Genomic DNA, 16101 nt, shown 5'->3' with positions numbered 1-16101 from the left:
AAGTTGACTATTAGGGAAAACTTATCGTGTAAAGACAACTAGACTCGAACTGTTCCATGAAGAAACCATAACGTATGCGCTTCGTAATTTTTGCCAGGACAAAAGGAGTGAAGGACAGTAATTTACACCAGAAGGGTGTAGTACACTAAGGACACGAAAGGTGATGAATAGATGTGAAGCTACATGTGTTACTTCCTAACAGCTTGGACAATGCTAAAATCTCAATAGTGAAAGTTTTTTAATGTCATCAGTGACTATGTTTAACAGAATATTTTACGTTGTAAATAATTTATGTATGTAACACAAGTATAATTATGTTTAATATTATTATTTTATTAATTTAAAGTTGTGTATATAGTATTTATTACTTCATATAGAAAGCAAAAAAAAAAAAAAGAAAACTAATGTAAAATTATAATAGTCCCAACCTTTTTGTAAAATTAAAATTAATCAGTGTTATATATACAAAAAAAAAAAAAAAAAATCTTTAGTATAGTAGCTAACCTAGAACCAAAAATAATATTATTCCGGTAGATGAATTTTAGATAGGGATTTAGAATAAAATAAGAAAAATAATTGAAAAATTTTAAAACTCCTGATGGGCAGTAACTAATGACGGGGCGTCATTATTTCATGGGAAGGGTGATATGTACCGGGAGTAAAAAACGATATATTTGAAATACCAAAATAAAGGTCCTTCTTTAATTCGGACTCCTATAATTAAGCTAAATCTAGTTTCAAAAATGAAAAAGTCCTTAATCAGCAAAGACAAGAAACTGCAGTCTTTGGATTTCGCTAAGACAGTGAGCAATAAGAAAAGTGCTACGCACAATATTTTTAAGGACGTTTAAACGATAAGAACCGTGTGAACGCCTAAATCATCAAAAATATTTAAGACGTATTACTGGACGAGGGTTCGCGTCCTTGGGGCCCGTGAGCCAATGGCAGGCAGTCCCTAGAGCGCAGGACGAAAGAACTGCGTTTGGGAGTGGGGTAAATGTGCTTTTTAATTGGAATGTGAAGTGGGATCTAAAAGAGCTCGTACGGCAAACAAACTCGGACACCATTTATTTGTCTTTGAAGTGACCCATTGCTGTACAACTAAGCATGTAAGTTTAATAAATCTATTGTCTTTTTATAAGTGTTCGTTTCTCTTATATGTCTGAGTCTAGTCCGATAATAGGTAACTAGTTCGCCAGTCTCCACGGTAAATGCTCCCAAAGGAATCTGATCTCCAAGTGGCGCTATAGGAGAAATCTCTATCGCCACGAGAAAACCCTTTCTATTACTACAAACAATTCTTCAATGGTACATAATCACTGTAGCTTCTAATATTCTAATATTGGTTTGCAGATCAATTTTTCTATTATTCCAAACTTTTTTTAACTTTGAAAGAAGAACTTAACCCCTGCCTATACTACTTTTAATATTTTCACTGATTCCACCATCATTACTAATAATACTACCAAGGTAAGTAAAGCTGTCCACCGGATCAATCTGTTCATTACCCAACGTCACCTTTTCATCTTCACTTCTTCCTAGCCTTAGTGACTTAGTCTTCTTAACATAAATTTTCAAACCTATTCTAGCACTCTCTACTCGCAAAACCTCTAAAACTTCATTCATTTTGCTAACAATTTCATCTAGTATGCTCAAATCATCAGCATAATCTAAGTCCAGGAGACTCTTTCCTCCCCATTTGATTCCGTGGTCTCCCATTGCCGTTCCTGTGCTCCTTAACACAAAATCCATCAAGGTAATCCATATAAAGGGGGATAGAACACAACCTTGTTAACTCCTGATTTAATACAAAACCAGCAGCTAACCTTATTTTCTACCTTAACCGCAGCAGTGTTATTCTCGTACATAGCACTAATCACTTTAATGTATTTGTCTGGTATACCATATAAGGATAAAACCTTTACTAAACCTCTTCTATCAGCAGAATCGAACGCTTGCTCATAATCTATAAACCTGAGGACCAACGGTGTTTGAAAACCCAGTCACTTCTCAATTATTAGCCTAAGAGTGAAAATTTGGTCGACACATCCTCTACCTTTTCTAAAACCGCACTGTTCTTCTCTTAAAACTTTGTCTACGGCATCTCTCAGTCTATAAAGTATCATATTACTAAGTAATTTACTACCTACAGAGACCCGACTAATGCCTCAATAATTACCACACTCACTTTTATCACCTTTCTTATAAAGTGGTTTAATTAACGTTTTCCTAAAATCGTTAGGTACTTCCCCTCTTTCAAAAATCATATTCATAATCTTCAGTAACTTATTTCTAACCTCAGAGCCACCATATTCAAGAAACTCATTGACCACCCTATCAGCACCTGGAGCCTTATTGTTTTTTAATCCTTATAGTACTGTTGCTAATTCCTGCTCACAAAACAAACCTTCCTTCACATCCAAGGTATCACAAACTTTTTCATTTTCCTCTATATCTTTTCCTGTAACTCTATCTCGGTTAAGCAACTTCTCAAAATGTTCGGTCAATCTCTCTTTAGTTTTTTCCTTATCGATAGTTATGGCCCCATTCTTATCTTTAACTGGGCCAAGTCCGGATTGACTACTCCCTCTCAATTTGTTAACATGCCAGTACAATATTTTACTATTATGCCGTCTAGCTGCATCTTCTAGATCTTCGGCAATTTTATCCATGGCCTCCACTTCACACCTCCTTAGTCCATATTTTAATACTTTCTCCACTTTCTTTACATTCCTTTTGTTTTCATATGATCTGTCACTCAGATAATTCTTGTACAAGTCCTTTCTCCTTTCTATTAAACATAGAGCTTTTTCACTAATATTCTTAGCTGCAGTTCTAGCTTTCTTCCCTAAGACACCTTTAGTAACTTCACAAATTATTTTTCTAAAATTATTCCAACCATCTTCCACATTATCAAATTTTAAACTCTCAAGCTTAGTATTCAACTGTTCCTGGAAAGTTTCTCTCAAATTCTCATCCTGGAGTCTACCAACATCATAACTTCCCAGGAGGTAGTTACCCTTCCGATATTTCAGCTTTAAATTAACCCTTGACACCACTAGATGGTGATCTTTACTTTTAAATCAATAACGGCACTCCTATATACCCTAGTATCTTGTACTGATCCTGCCAGTCTTCGGTTTACTATAACATAATCAATAAGGTTTGCTGTCTTACCATCACGTGAATACCATGGTGACTTATGAGCCATTATATGACCAAAGAAAGTATTGGTTATAACTAGATTGTTATACCTACAAAATTGCAAAAGTCTGTATCCATTGCTGTTTTGTTTTCCTAGAACAAATTTACCTAGGCTACGATACCATCTATCCCCATTTCTACCGACCTGGGCGTTAAAATCTCCCAATAAAAACATTATATTTCTACTGAGACCCTGTTTATTTTCACCTATAACTGTAACCGAAATTAATCTGAGTCACTAGTATCTCCGTCAGTCGGTTCTACAGGGGCGTATACTACTATAACTGGTACCCTGAACTTTCTAGTCATAAAATGAGCAATTAGTATTGTATTATTAATACCTTCCCAGCCTAAATAAGACTTAGCAGCTTCCTTGTTCATAATGAGCCCTACTCCCTGTCTATGTACTCCATCCTTCCTGCCTGAGTAAACAAATTCTATATCACCTAATTTCATGCTTCCTACCCCTGGGATATGAGTTTCTGAAACTCCTAATAAATCCAGTTCGAATCTTCTGAATTCGTCAGTCAAAATGTCGATACGATAATCATTTTTTAACGTCGGAACATTCCAAGTTCCAATTTTCATGTTCTTTAAGTCATTGAAATTATTTTCGCCTCAGGAAAAGCAATGATCCCGGATACCAGTGCAGGACGGGGATCACATATATTCTCAAGTCTACACCGAAGTGCTTAAGCCGGCTTAGAACCGAAGAGCAAGAAGTTCCTAGGACCTCCATGAATTAAGGCTTTGCACAATCCTGGGCCCATCTTGGTCACAACATGGTTTTCAGCACTTGGCTATGCTCTTCTATCAACAAGAGTCGAAATCCTGCACAGACAATCTCAAGCCTATTACCTCCGATTCAATATATATTCATGCCTACAAATATTATGCTACTACGGGGAGGCAGCCCATAATAGATAAATTAGCTAGGAAGAGATTTTTCAGCCCGAAGACCCCCGTCAAAAAACACCAAGCCCAGAAGAATCGTTTATTAGCCAGAATCTCGTGCGAATGCTGTGTCGTTTACTAGGCTATAATTTCCTCAAGAGCGCCACTCCTCAAGTGGGAATAGAGTTGACCGCAAGGTCCCCAGTCTTGTAGGTACCCCGAAAGGGTCGAGGCAGCCCTTTGAAGAAGCCGTTGCCCATGGATATGGATCTTACGCCGTGCCGCAGTTGTCCTCATAGAGGATCCTCCCACGATGGTGTTCTGCATCACAATGCAATTTAACCCATTACTGGGAGAAGGTTTGTAACTCATGGGACTTACAGGCAAACCAGTGGGCCCTTTTGAGTGTACATTTGAGGGGCCTTCTTCCTCCTCCACCTGAATTTATGACCCCGGGCGAGGGTGGCCCAGTTTTTATTATGGACCCCCAGGGAAAAGGTCCCCTCTTGGTCCGTGCCTCCTATGGAGGTACCCTACATATCTGTAGGGTGTTCCCCTATCGCACCTGGGGACAAGCTGAATGGCCTGGGGGAGGCCAGGAACATAAAAAGGAAATTAATGGAAAATATTATGTTTCCTTTAAACATGGGGAATGATATAGTCTTCTATTTGATTTTAAAGCGCATCCAACATCATCAAAGAAAATTCTTCACAATTTTTTTTTTTAAACAATATCTTTTGCAAGTCTTCCTAAAATTTACCCCGTTTTAATCAGCGTGTACTCGATTTTCGAAAGAGAAAAATGGCAACACTGTCTAAAATATTCTTTACAAATTTTTAATATGCTCAGACTATTAGAAACAAACGAAGCCAAAGGAACTAGGAAAGACAATTAGAATTAGTATAGACCACCGATTAATTTCACACTAGCTTTGTTTCCAATGTTGCCGCGCATCCCACGATACTGTGAATTGTCTTTCCGGTTTATTTGTAGCTTATAACAAATCTGATAGTTTTTGGTGTTGATCTTTATTTTTTCAGAAGCGACCTTATATAAACGAAACAGTAAATATTATTCACAACTTAAATAGTCTACTGGGCACACGTGCTTTTCAAGGCTATATCACAAAGCCAACTATTTACAGTTTTGTATACCATCCAATATTGTTTATATTACTGAATTCTTTTTTCCGATAATCCCCAACCATTTGGGCAATCTTGTTATACGTTCAACACTGTAAGCATTATTAAATTCGATTTTCTGGTAATCTTATGCCGATTTTATATTATTCATCTTAAAACATTAATGAAAACAACTTGTTTTCATTTCCATAGCTAGATTTTAAGTGGTGACAGTTAGGCCGAAAAATGTGAAGTTTGCGAGATTGAAAACTTCACAACTTCACAACTTTTAACAGTATCAGTCATTAAAAGTAACACAACAGTAAGCCATTAGAGAACAAAAAAATTTGTTAAGTCACACAAAAAGAAAGAATAGAGAGGCAGAGGGAAGGAGGAAAAGAGTGGAAAAGAAGAAGAGAGAGGGAGAGTATGAGACATATTTGTGTTCCCCAAGTGTCAGCACTAGATAAAAATGAAGAATCTGTTACGAAGCTGCTGAATTGGTTTCAAAATTTTTTGGAGAAGAAACAAAGCGGGTTAGACTCCAATAAACATGATAATTCTCCAATTTTTGTTCCTAATTGCAAATTGTTCTTACGCGACAAAACTAACCTGTAACTTAAAAAAGGAAGAATATGAACACAATCAACATCTATATTCGTGCGCTAGCGGGATGGAATCATTTCAACGGAAGAGTATTTTTTTTTTCTAAAAATGTTGATGATAGTCATTTAGAATGATCAATTTGTTCATTCAGACTGTCCCTTAAGTGAGTTTGGGGAAGACTAGAGGATTTATCTTTAAATGAATGAGAATTCTCAATTACAGTCCCACTTTTTCTTTTATCAACGCACAATACAAGAGAATTGCTTTCTAATGCATCGTTTTTCTCGAACCTTCGTCCTAAAAAGAAACTATAAATTCATCTCTACACCTATGAAAGAATGTGACCTACTTATATATCACTACCATTTCATTTTCACATATTTCTGCTTAAACAGTCCATTATCCCCCTCCCATTACACAGAAACATGAATATCAGGGCAATGCTACTACTCCAATCCAATGAGTTGTTCATCAAATAATAATTCCTCTAGTACAAAATCTACACAACTGCACACGTCCGATTGTTTACATACCAAGACCCGAGTCTTACCAGGGTTGCCACCCTGAGCTCGAAGAATTAACTAAATCAGAGGGGAAAAATTTACTAGATCGCATCTGTTTTTACTAAATGCTCCAAAAAAAATTTTGCGCGTGCGGCTACGCCGCACACGCACCATCAACCATCGATTTTTACTATAGGAGGATAATCAATACGATTTTCACAATCTTTGTTCTTCTTTTTTTCTCTTTTCTTTCGTTTTCATAGTGTGATTGAAAATTCTGGAAACCTACAAGTTCATATATATATATATATATATATATATATATATATATATATATATATATATATATATATATATATATATATATATATATATATATATATATATATATGTATATATATATATAATGTTACATACAATGTTACATTTCTACTTACTTTTAATTTCTCTCAGAAGGCTCCTTTTTCCTCAATAAAACTTTTCAAACTGAGGAGATTCACCTAATCACCTTGGGTGGTTGGCCTTTGTTTTGATTCTAATAGATTCCCAATCATCACAATTCCAAGTGTCATTATAGCTTCATTTTTAGTTGGTAAGATGTGATACACAGATAGCTGATTTTGTCGACCTTTAGACGCCGGAAGTGAATTGTCTGTTTATGAAAATAGGTGACTGCTTGTCTGTCTCTGATACAGACAAGCAAAATTGTAAATTGTAAAACAGACAAGCGAAAATTGTAAATTGTCATGTCTTCGACAATTTTTTTCCCTGAATTCAAGGAAAATAAAAAAAAAGTTTTGTTTACTATTATAAATCCTGAATTTTTAATAGTTTTTATTTAGTTTTGGAGAATTAACTAGATGCTCTAAATTTACTAGATTTTTTTTTTTTTTTACTAGATCTATGAAAATCCTACTGACGGTGGCAACCCTGAGTCTTACTGATGAGTTTATCTTCCCAGCAGTATGGCAATTACTTTGGCTCTATTAGTAGAAAGTCTGCTTTCTATAGCAGCGTTCACAAGCGTGTCTAGCTAGAATCCCATGTCTAGACACGTGTCTAGCAAGAATTCAATGTCTAGGCAACGACAGTTCACAAGTAAAATTCGGCACTTAGCTAGACAAAGCGCTTGGCTAGACATTGAATTCTAGACTCTAGAACTCAATGTCTAGGATTTTCGATTACAGCCAATCAGAATGTGTCAAGTTCCACTATTTTCGTCATTTATGTTTACATTTTTCAACTGAAATTTAAATTTTGTTTTCTCATTAATTTTTTTTTTTTCATTTTAGGCAAATATGCAGCACAAGACATAATAGTGAAGCCCACTAAGGCAATTGTTTCGCTTATCTCTTCCATTATCTTGTGACAGTAAAAGTAGGGGTTACAATTTTGAAAGTTTTGCCCGCATAAGCTCTCTTGATTGGCTAGAAACGACAATTTGAAACAAAATTTGAAGTTTTAGCTAAGCACCGAATTTTACTTGTGAACGGTCGTTGCCGAGACATTGGATTCTGGCTAGACACGTGTTTAGACATGGGATTTTAGCTAGAAACGCTTGTGAACACTGCTTAAAGTAATTAAATAAAAAAAACAAGTTTTTTTTTAACTGGAAGTAAGGAACGACGTTAAAACTTAAAACGAACAGAAATTATTCCTTATATGAAAGGGGCTGTCCCCTCCTTAACGCCTCGCTCTTTACGCTAAAGTTTTTGTTGTTTAAAAAAATAAAGCTGTGAGAAAGTCAAACTTTAGCATAAAGAGCGAGGCGTTAAGGAGGGGACAGCCCCTTTCATATAAGTAATAATTTCTGTTCGTTTTAAGTTTTAACGTCGTTCCTTACTTTCAGTTAAAAAAAACTTGTTTTTTTTTTATTTAATTTTTGAACGTTTTTGAATTAATGCAGGTTTTGATCTTGGTTCACCGTACATGAATAATTAAAACAAAATTTGCATATTAATTTTACTTTTATTTGGTTAAATGGCTTTCTCGAAACTTGTTTAATTTTATTTACGAACGTTTCTATTAGTAGTAAATATACTCAACTTATGAATTGACTTACGTAACGAAATTATATATTCATATATTTTTAATACGTATATAAGGGAGTTCGCCCCCTAGTTAATACCCCTCTTTTTAGCGGCTGGTTCAAATTTTGTTCAAATTGTTCAAAAATGACCGCTTAATAAAAAAGGCCCTTAATTAGAATAAATAGCTCTTATTAAAGTACTAAGAATTTGAATAGGGGGTGAACGCAATCATGTATGTGATGATTGCTGTTCGGTTAAAGTTTTGATGTAGCTGCTGTTGCAGTTGAAAAACTTGTTTTTTATATTTAATTTCTGATCTTTTTTTAAATAATGCTGGGATGTCCGGCATCCCCTTTATAGCAATGTCCTTTCTCCCATGAAAACTTCCTTCATGGAAAGACCCTCCCAAATAACCCCCGACCAACCCTACCCCCCCCCCACTCCCAGATAAATCTCCCCTGAAAACGTCTGTATACTTCCCAATAACTAATACTATATGTTAACATTGGGTAAAGTTCATAACTTTCAGCCCTCTCCCCGGGAGCTTTGGCGTATTAAGTCATCCTAAAAGACATACTTATAATATTTTCGAACATGCTGAACAAAATGGCTATCTCAAAATTTTGATCGGGTGACTTTGGGAAAAAAATGAGCGTGGGAGGGGGCCCTCCATTTTTTGTCACTTAAAAAGGGCACTAGAAGTTTTAATTTCCATTCCAATGAGCCCTCCCACGATATTCTAGGACCACTGGGTCAATACTATCATCCCTGGAAAAAAAAAAAAAAAAATATGCACCCGTGATCTTTCTTATGGCAAAAAATGCAAAATTCCACATTTTTGTAGATAGGAGCTTGAAACCTCTACAGTAGGGTTCTCTGATACGCTGAATATGATGGTGTGATTTTTATTAAGGTTCTATAACTTTTAGGGGGTGTTTACTTCTTTTTTCTAAAATCAGCCAAATTTTCTCAGGCGCGTAACTTTTGATGGGTAGGACTAAACTTGATGAAACTTAAATATTTGAAATCAGCATTAAAATCTAATTCTTTTGATGTATCTATTGGTATCAAAATACCGGTTTCTAGAGTTTCGGTAACCATTGAGCCGGGTCGCTCCTTACTTGCAGTTCGTTACCACGAACTGTTTGAACAGGGACAAGAACAAATAATCCCCAAAGTCGGTACTAATATCGAGACTTCCCTGCAATTCATTTTTAAGCCTGGATGGTTAGGCTTAGCGAATTCCATGCCCCCCCCCCCGGGAGGGTTGACTGTATCAAATACAAATCCTTGGGAACAATTAGGTTTACGAGAATGTTTTGAATTTTGATTCTTGACTATTGTACCTTAGTAAATTTAACTCTGTCGAATGTTTACAGCGATTGGGGATCTTTAGAAATCCAAATCACACATCACAAATATGAGAAAATGGATATCAGCCGCAATTCAAAAGAAATTAAAAACCCTCATATTAATTTAAAAGAATGTTTTTCATAAACAAAACTGTGAGGTTTATAAAAACAAAAACAAAAAAAAAACAATCAAGTAAGGATTAAAAAAAGAATCAAATATAGTTTGTGAGAATTTTCGATTAAAAAAAAGCAAAGAAAAAAGGACCGACCCCATTTTGTACATCTAGAAAAAAAATTTTCAGCCAAAAATCGAGGTCTCTAACGGAGGTTGAAATTAGAATTTCCAAGTGATTTTTAAACTTTTTATAATTCAAAAATGGGGTACATTGAAATTAGCATTTAGATAACATAAAGCATCTACACTTGGTAATTCAACGTTCTGATAGTCAGAAATGAAGCTAGTTTCGGTCTCTTGGTCTGCATGTGACATCCTTTGCATTATTAGCATTTATTAAAACTGCTTTTGAGCCTTTTGTCGTGTGGATTCCTCCTTTTTCTTCCAAAATCATCTTGATTGTCAGATTGACTTCTCGATCAAAAACACTTTATTCATCACTTTTATCATTTGATCAATAAAAGTATCGCTTTTTGCCAAATCCCCAAATAATACAAAAATACTAATCCTTCCTTTTTGGATATGGGCCTACAACCCCTACTATGGCGTTCTCCGACACTCAAAGTCCGATGATGCAATTTTATCATAACCCTTCCCCTTTTTGCGGTATTGTTTCCTCTTTTTTTTTATATAAATTCCACAAATTTTCCATGCTAATAGCTTTTAATGATTAACTTTTAATCCAACGAATTTCACACACCTGCGATCATCATGAAAAGCAGACACTTCTGGTGCATATATTGCTACCAACATTACTATTTTTGAAATTTTGAGTGCTAGGCTTATCTTTCCCCCTAAGGAAAATTCCCCCACACAGAAAAGTACGTTGAACCTAGTGTAAAGAGTGGGAATTGAAGGTGTGGCAACCAGCCCCTCGTATTTGTAAGAGCCTAAATTTGGTATTAAAAAGGAACAAAATTAAATTGAAAGTACGATCAAACAGTTCGTGGTAACGAACTGTAAGTAAGGAGCGACCCGGCTCAATAGTAACTGAAACTCTAAAAAACAGGATTTTTATACGAATAAATACATCAAAAGAAAAACCCTTATATATATATATATATATATATATATATATATATATATATATATATATATATATATATATATATATATATATATATATATATATATATATATATATATATATATATATATATATATATATATATATATATATATATATATATATATATATATATATATATATATATTGCAGCGGTAGCTAGCAACTTAGTAAGAGACGATCACGTCCAATGTTAAGAAATATAACAACCCATAACTCCTAAAAAAAAGAGTCAGATCAAAACAAATTAGAACCAAAGTACACCATTAGAACCGCAATGTCTGAAACCCCTGTATAGGAAACATTCTGTCCCTTGGCTTGAACAGCAAGGGAAATATATTGGCTTGAAACTCAAGAAATGTGGCAGCTACTACAGCATTCTGCCTAAACGGCATCTTTTTTTTTCTTCTTTTCCACAGATAGCTTGGCACTGATGTATCGTAGAGAGTTGTTCAAGGCTCATTTTAAAGGATATTAATTGGGTTAAAAACCTTTTGTAACTAAAACAAATTATTTTTAAAACATAATCTCTTTTTCCATATACAAACAAGAACCGCCAAAAAAAGACCATTGGATAGCTAACGGTTAATAGTAGGATAGGAATTTTGACAACTCAAGACAGCTGAGTACATAAAAAAGGGATACAAAACAAAACATCTCACTCATAGCTTCCCATTCGTCTTTCGAAAGTGTACCCACTGTCATATTTTCATACTCCGACTTCTTCACATGGTTATAGTCTGTTTCTGCATTGCCAACTGGGTTTTGGTTCGGGTAACGCTAATAAAACAAAAGAAAAAAAAACTTAAAACAGAATTACACAAAAATTAGAATAAGAAAGTATTTTGTCTCTGGTTTATTGTGTGAGTGGTGCACTAGAAAACAGATAATTATCAAAATTGATTTTTGCAGGCATAAAGAAGGGCATTTGATACCACGAATTTCTGAATTTTTGCTGCATCGACTCAAGTGTCTAGGAATTCGCAGTGGTTTGAAAGTTACCTTCATGGAAAATTGATGTAAGAAGTAGTAAAGGATATTGTCTCATCCTCGTGTTCATTGAAATTTGAAGTCCCCCAGGGCTCTGTTTTCTGCCCTTTTGTTTATATTGTATATGTCGACACCATACAATTTTATCTTGAAGATGGTTATAATACTGTTTTTCTTATAATGTAGCATTAAGAATTTATGTGAAGTCTGTTGATGAGCTTATACAAAAAGCTAATGACACGTTGAGAAGGTTGGAAGTCTCTATGAGCCTTTTTTAAGCTGCATCACAGTGAATAACACCTTGAACAGGTAGGAATAACTGTTGATGCTAGTGGTCTTGTCCTGCTATCTAGAAAGCCTATTTAAAAAGTGAGCTGCCTGAAATACTTAGTTTTTACTGACTCTAACGCTTCATTTTGCCAAAGTAAGTTCTGCTAGTTATATTTCACTCAATTAGTCACCTATTTATCTCTTTTGACTGCGTCGTCTGAAGCGTCAATTTCTACAGTAATTTCAAAAGAGTAAACTATTACTATTACTGCTACTACTACTATGACTAAAAACTCACTCAAAACCAAACCACTTGAGGCCAATAAAGCTACACAAGATCCTCTTCCATTCCAGTCTTTTCAAAGCCCTTATCTTTGCACCCTTCCAAGAAGCTTCAATTCCCCTTAAATCCTTCCATACAACCTCCTGTAACACAGTTCAGGGACAAACTACTTTTCATTTGGCCCAATATAGTTGGCCGGAAAAGACAGTATTTGGAAATCTATCACCTTTCATCCACAGAACGTGTCCTAGCCATCTCAACCATTTTCTCGTATTAGCTTCGGAAAAACAGATAAAATCCATGTCTTTCTTTCAGCTTACTGATTGAAATATAACCAGCCTGACAAGTACCCAGGAGAATCCTTAGACAATTATTCTAGCACTTTTTTTTTTTTTACAAAACCTCCTCTGACTGTCGGAGAGCCCAGTTTTCAGAACCATACTTGACCAATGTCATCAATGTAGCTTCCAATATTTTAATCTTAGCTCGCATACTTATATATCTATTCTTCAAAACTTTTCTCAACTGTGAAAATAACCTGGGCCTTTGATATTGGCAAATTTAGAAGACTTTTGATTTAATATTTTTATGAAATCAAAAGTCTGCTATCTCTGTCTATCTCTGTTTAGTTAAAGAATGAAGGATGGAAATGCCAAAAGTCTACTAAATTTGCCATTGTAAATATTAAAATTGTCTATTTCTGTTTAGTTAAAGAATGAACAGTTAAAACTTCGATGATGTCATCAGAGTTTATATTTGACCCAAGCTCTATACTATCCTGGATTTTTAAAACCAAATATAACTTGTTTTCAAAAAACTTCAAAAGTATTCCTATTCTAAAACCATCTTAGTGCAAGATTTTTGAGAAAGAACATTCAACAATTCATTTGTTATTCTATTTATAACTTTACAAGTGTTACGAAACACAGTAACTTGATAAAAACGTTCGTTGTGATGGTACACGAAATATGCAACAGTTGACACTTAGTGGTACTAATATGCAACAAGGAAATCCTGACGCAAAACCTGAACCGAATCCTGACCCAAAAGCTGAACCGAATCCTGACCCAAAACCTGAACCGAATCCTGACCTGGAGCAAGGAACAGCGCCTAATGGGCCTTACGATAAATGGAATATCCTTTATATCATATTGCTAATCAATGGAGTGGGATGCCTATGGCCTTGGAATACATTTCTAATGTCAGAAAACTATTTTATAGCCAAACTTTTTGGAACAAGCTATGGGACCGACATCGTGCTTAAATTGATGTTGTCCATACAGATATTTAATTTAATTGTTCAATGGGCAAATGTCTTTACCCATTTTGGTAGTTTCCATTCTGCAATAGCAGGCCTAATAATACAACTTATAGTTTTTGTTCCAACTATTGCCTTTGCAGCTGTTGACTCTTCAGGATGGACAGGTACATTCTTTTACACTACGATGGGTTTGCTTGTCTTTCTAGGAATGGCAGTAGGTGTTTATCAGAACACAGTGTTTAGTATAGCCGCACCGTTACCTCCGAAGTATATAGGAGCTGTGATGCTCGGTATGAATATTAGTGGTACTATCAACAGCATAGCGGAAATTATCTTCTCTGCAGTTTCACCTGACTACAGCACAAAAGCCATAATCTATTTTTCAAGCGCAGTACTGGTGCTATTTCTTTGTCTTGTCACACTTGCGCTTCTTCAATTTAACAGATTTTATTCCCACAATAAACAAGAATTTAAGCGACGACCGAAGGATGAAGAAACTGTCAGCGGAAGGGAGACGCAGATAAAATACTGGCACATATTCAAAACCTGCTACCCCCAGTGTCTAAACATATTCTTAGTTATGTTTGTAACATTGACTATTTTTCCTGCCATTCTCATGAATGTTCAGTCAATGAATAAATTGATGGGAAAGTGGTTCACACCCATAACCTGTTTTCTCACCTTCAATGCAACCGCTATGTTGGGGAATATGATACCGAGTTGGGTTCAGTGGCCTGGACCGAAACATCTATGGATTCCTGTGGGGCTACGTACAATTTTTATTCCAATCTTCTTGTTCTGTAACTACCAGCCAAAAGAGGTAACAAGAACACTGCTCGCGTTTATAAGCAATGATTGGGTTTATTGGATTGCCGGAGTTTTGTTTGGTCTATCACATGGCTATTTTAGTTCCCTAGCAATGATGTATGGCCCAAAAACTGTTAAGCCTGAGGAGGAGTCAACAGCGGCAAAGTTTTGTGGAGCATGTTTAATTACAGGCATTATCGCTGCAATTGGTTTTGGATTCGTTTGCCCACATATTGTAAAATGAAAGGGAACCATGATTAAGTGCAATTGTATCAGTTGTTGGAAAGCGGGCCAGTGAAAAAAAAATACAGATTCAGCAAAGATAGAAAAAATTGGACCCTAATAACCTTTTGGGATTTATGAAATGATATTATATAATGAGGACAAAAACACATTGAAATAAGCATTGTGTCTAGATTAGGAATTATTGAGAAACTCCATTTGTAGCTGATACACGAATAGTTGCTGTATTATAAAAGTCAGGGAATCTTAATGAAAATCACACCATCAGATTAAGCGTATCAGAGAACCGTACTGTAGAGCGTCCAAGCTCCTATCTGCAAAAATGTGGAATTTTTTTTTTTTGCCAGAAGAACGATCACGGATGTGTGTTTATTTGCCTTTTTTTTTTTACCAGGGGTGATCGTATCGAACCAGAGGTCATAGAATTTCGCGAGAGGGCTTATTTGAACAGAAATTAGAAGTTCTAGTGGCTTTTTTAATTAAAAAAAAATCTCGTTTTAAAAAAAAAAACACAGTGTGAAGAGACGATCACGTCGAATGTTAAGAAAGATAAAAACCCATAGCTCCTAAAAAATAGTCAGATCAAAACAAAAAGTGAACCATTAGAACCGCCATGTCTGAAACATATAGGAAACTTTCTGTCATTTGGGTTGAACAGCATGGGAAATATATTGGCTTGAAAATCAAGAAAAGTGGCAGCTATTACAGCTTTCTGCCTAAACGGCATCTTTTTTTCTTTCTTCTTTCTTCCACAAATAGCTTGGCACTGGAACATCGTAGAGAGTTGTTCACTGCCTCATTTTAAAGGAAATCTCTAGATCTAGTGCCATTTGTTAATTTTTTTTTTTTTATTGTTAGAATCAATTTTTTACTAAAAACTTAACTTTTTATTTACAATATTGATCAATGTCGTCATAGTCGTTGGATGTAATTAGTACATTAAGGCTCGATCATCGAATAAAGCTGAAACTGAGTAAAGGACAATTATGCCTCCATATATTAACAGTGATGTCTAAGATTTCTCATTACATCTGTAAACTGTTCCACAGTTGCCGGTCCATACCTTGGAAACTTCTCATTAAACATGCAACATTTCTTTTGGATATTACCATGAAGTTTTGCCAAAGCATTTCTAGCCGACTTTTCAACAAAATCCACTCTTTCAGAGAGAATTTAAATCTGCAATTTTGAATATTTTTCGTAATCCCGGTAAAACATTCGTAAAATGTTTCTCACTTTATAAAGATCAGCCTTCATTGTTGCCATCTTTTTGGACTTCTGAATATAATTTTTAA

At 35.2% G+C, this 16101-nt stretch overlaps 2 protein-coding genes across 2 annotated transcripts in view; one reads left to right on the top strand and one right to left on the bottom strand.

Moving 5' to 3' along the window:
* The window catches only part of Rnmt (RNA guanine-7 methyltransferase), a 134814-nt gene that overhangs the window by 9596 nt on the left and 109117 nt on the right, over window positions 1-16101 (bottom strand). The window contains exon 7 of the mRNA XM_089105517.1: window positions 11615-11732. Within this exon, the coding sequence (XP_088961643.1) occupies window positions 11615-11732 (118 nt within the window). The remainder of the gene's footprint in view (window positions 1-11614; window positions 11733-16101) is intronic.
* LOC148941035 (equilibrative nucleoside transporter 3-like) lies at window positions 13464-14807 on the top strand. The gene has a single exon (XM_089105529.1). The coding sequence runs from the start codon at window positions 13464-13466 to the stop codon at window positions 14805-14807; it is 1344 nt and encodes a 447-aa protein (XP_088961655.1).

The sequence above is a fragment of the Artemia sp. Qi Xiang Cuo genome, chromosome 19, assembly GCF_049724085.1.
Source record: "Artemia sp. Qi Xiang Cuo chromosome 19, ASM4972408v1, whole genome shotgun sequence".
Taxonomy (NCBI): Eukaryota; Metazoa; Arthropoda; class Branchiopoda; order Anostraca; family Artemiidae; genus Artemia; species Artemia sp. Qi Xiang Cuo.
Note: the sequence above shows the minus strand (reverse complement) of the source record. Positions and strands in the feature narration are given on the sequence as shown.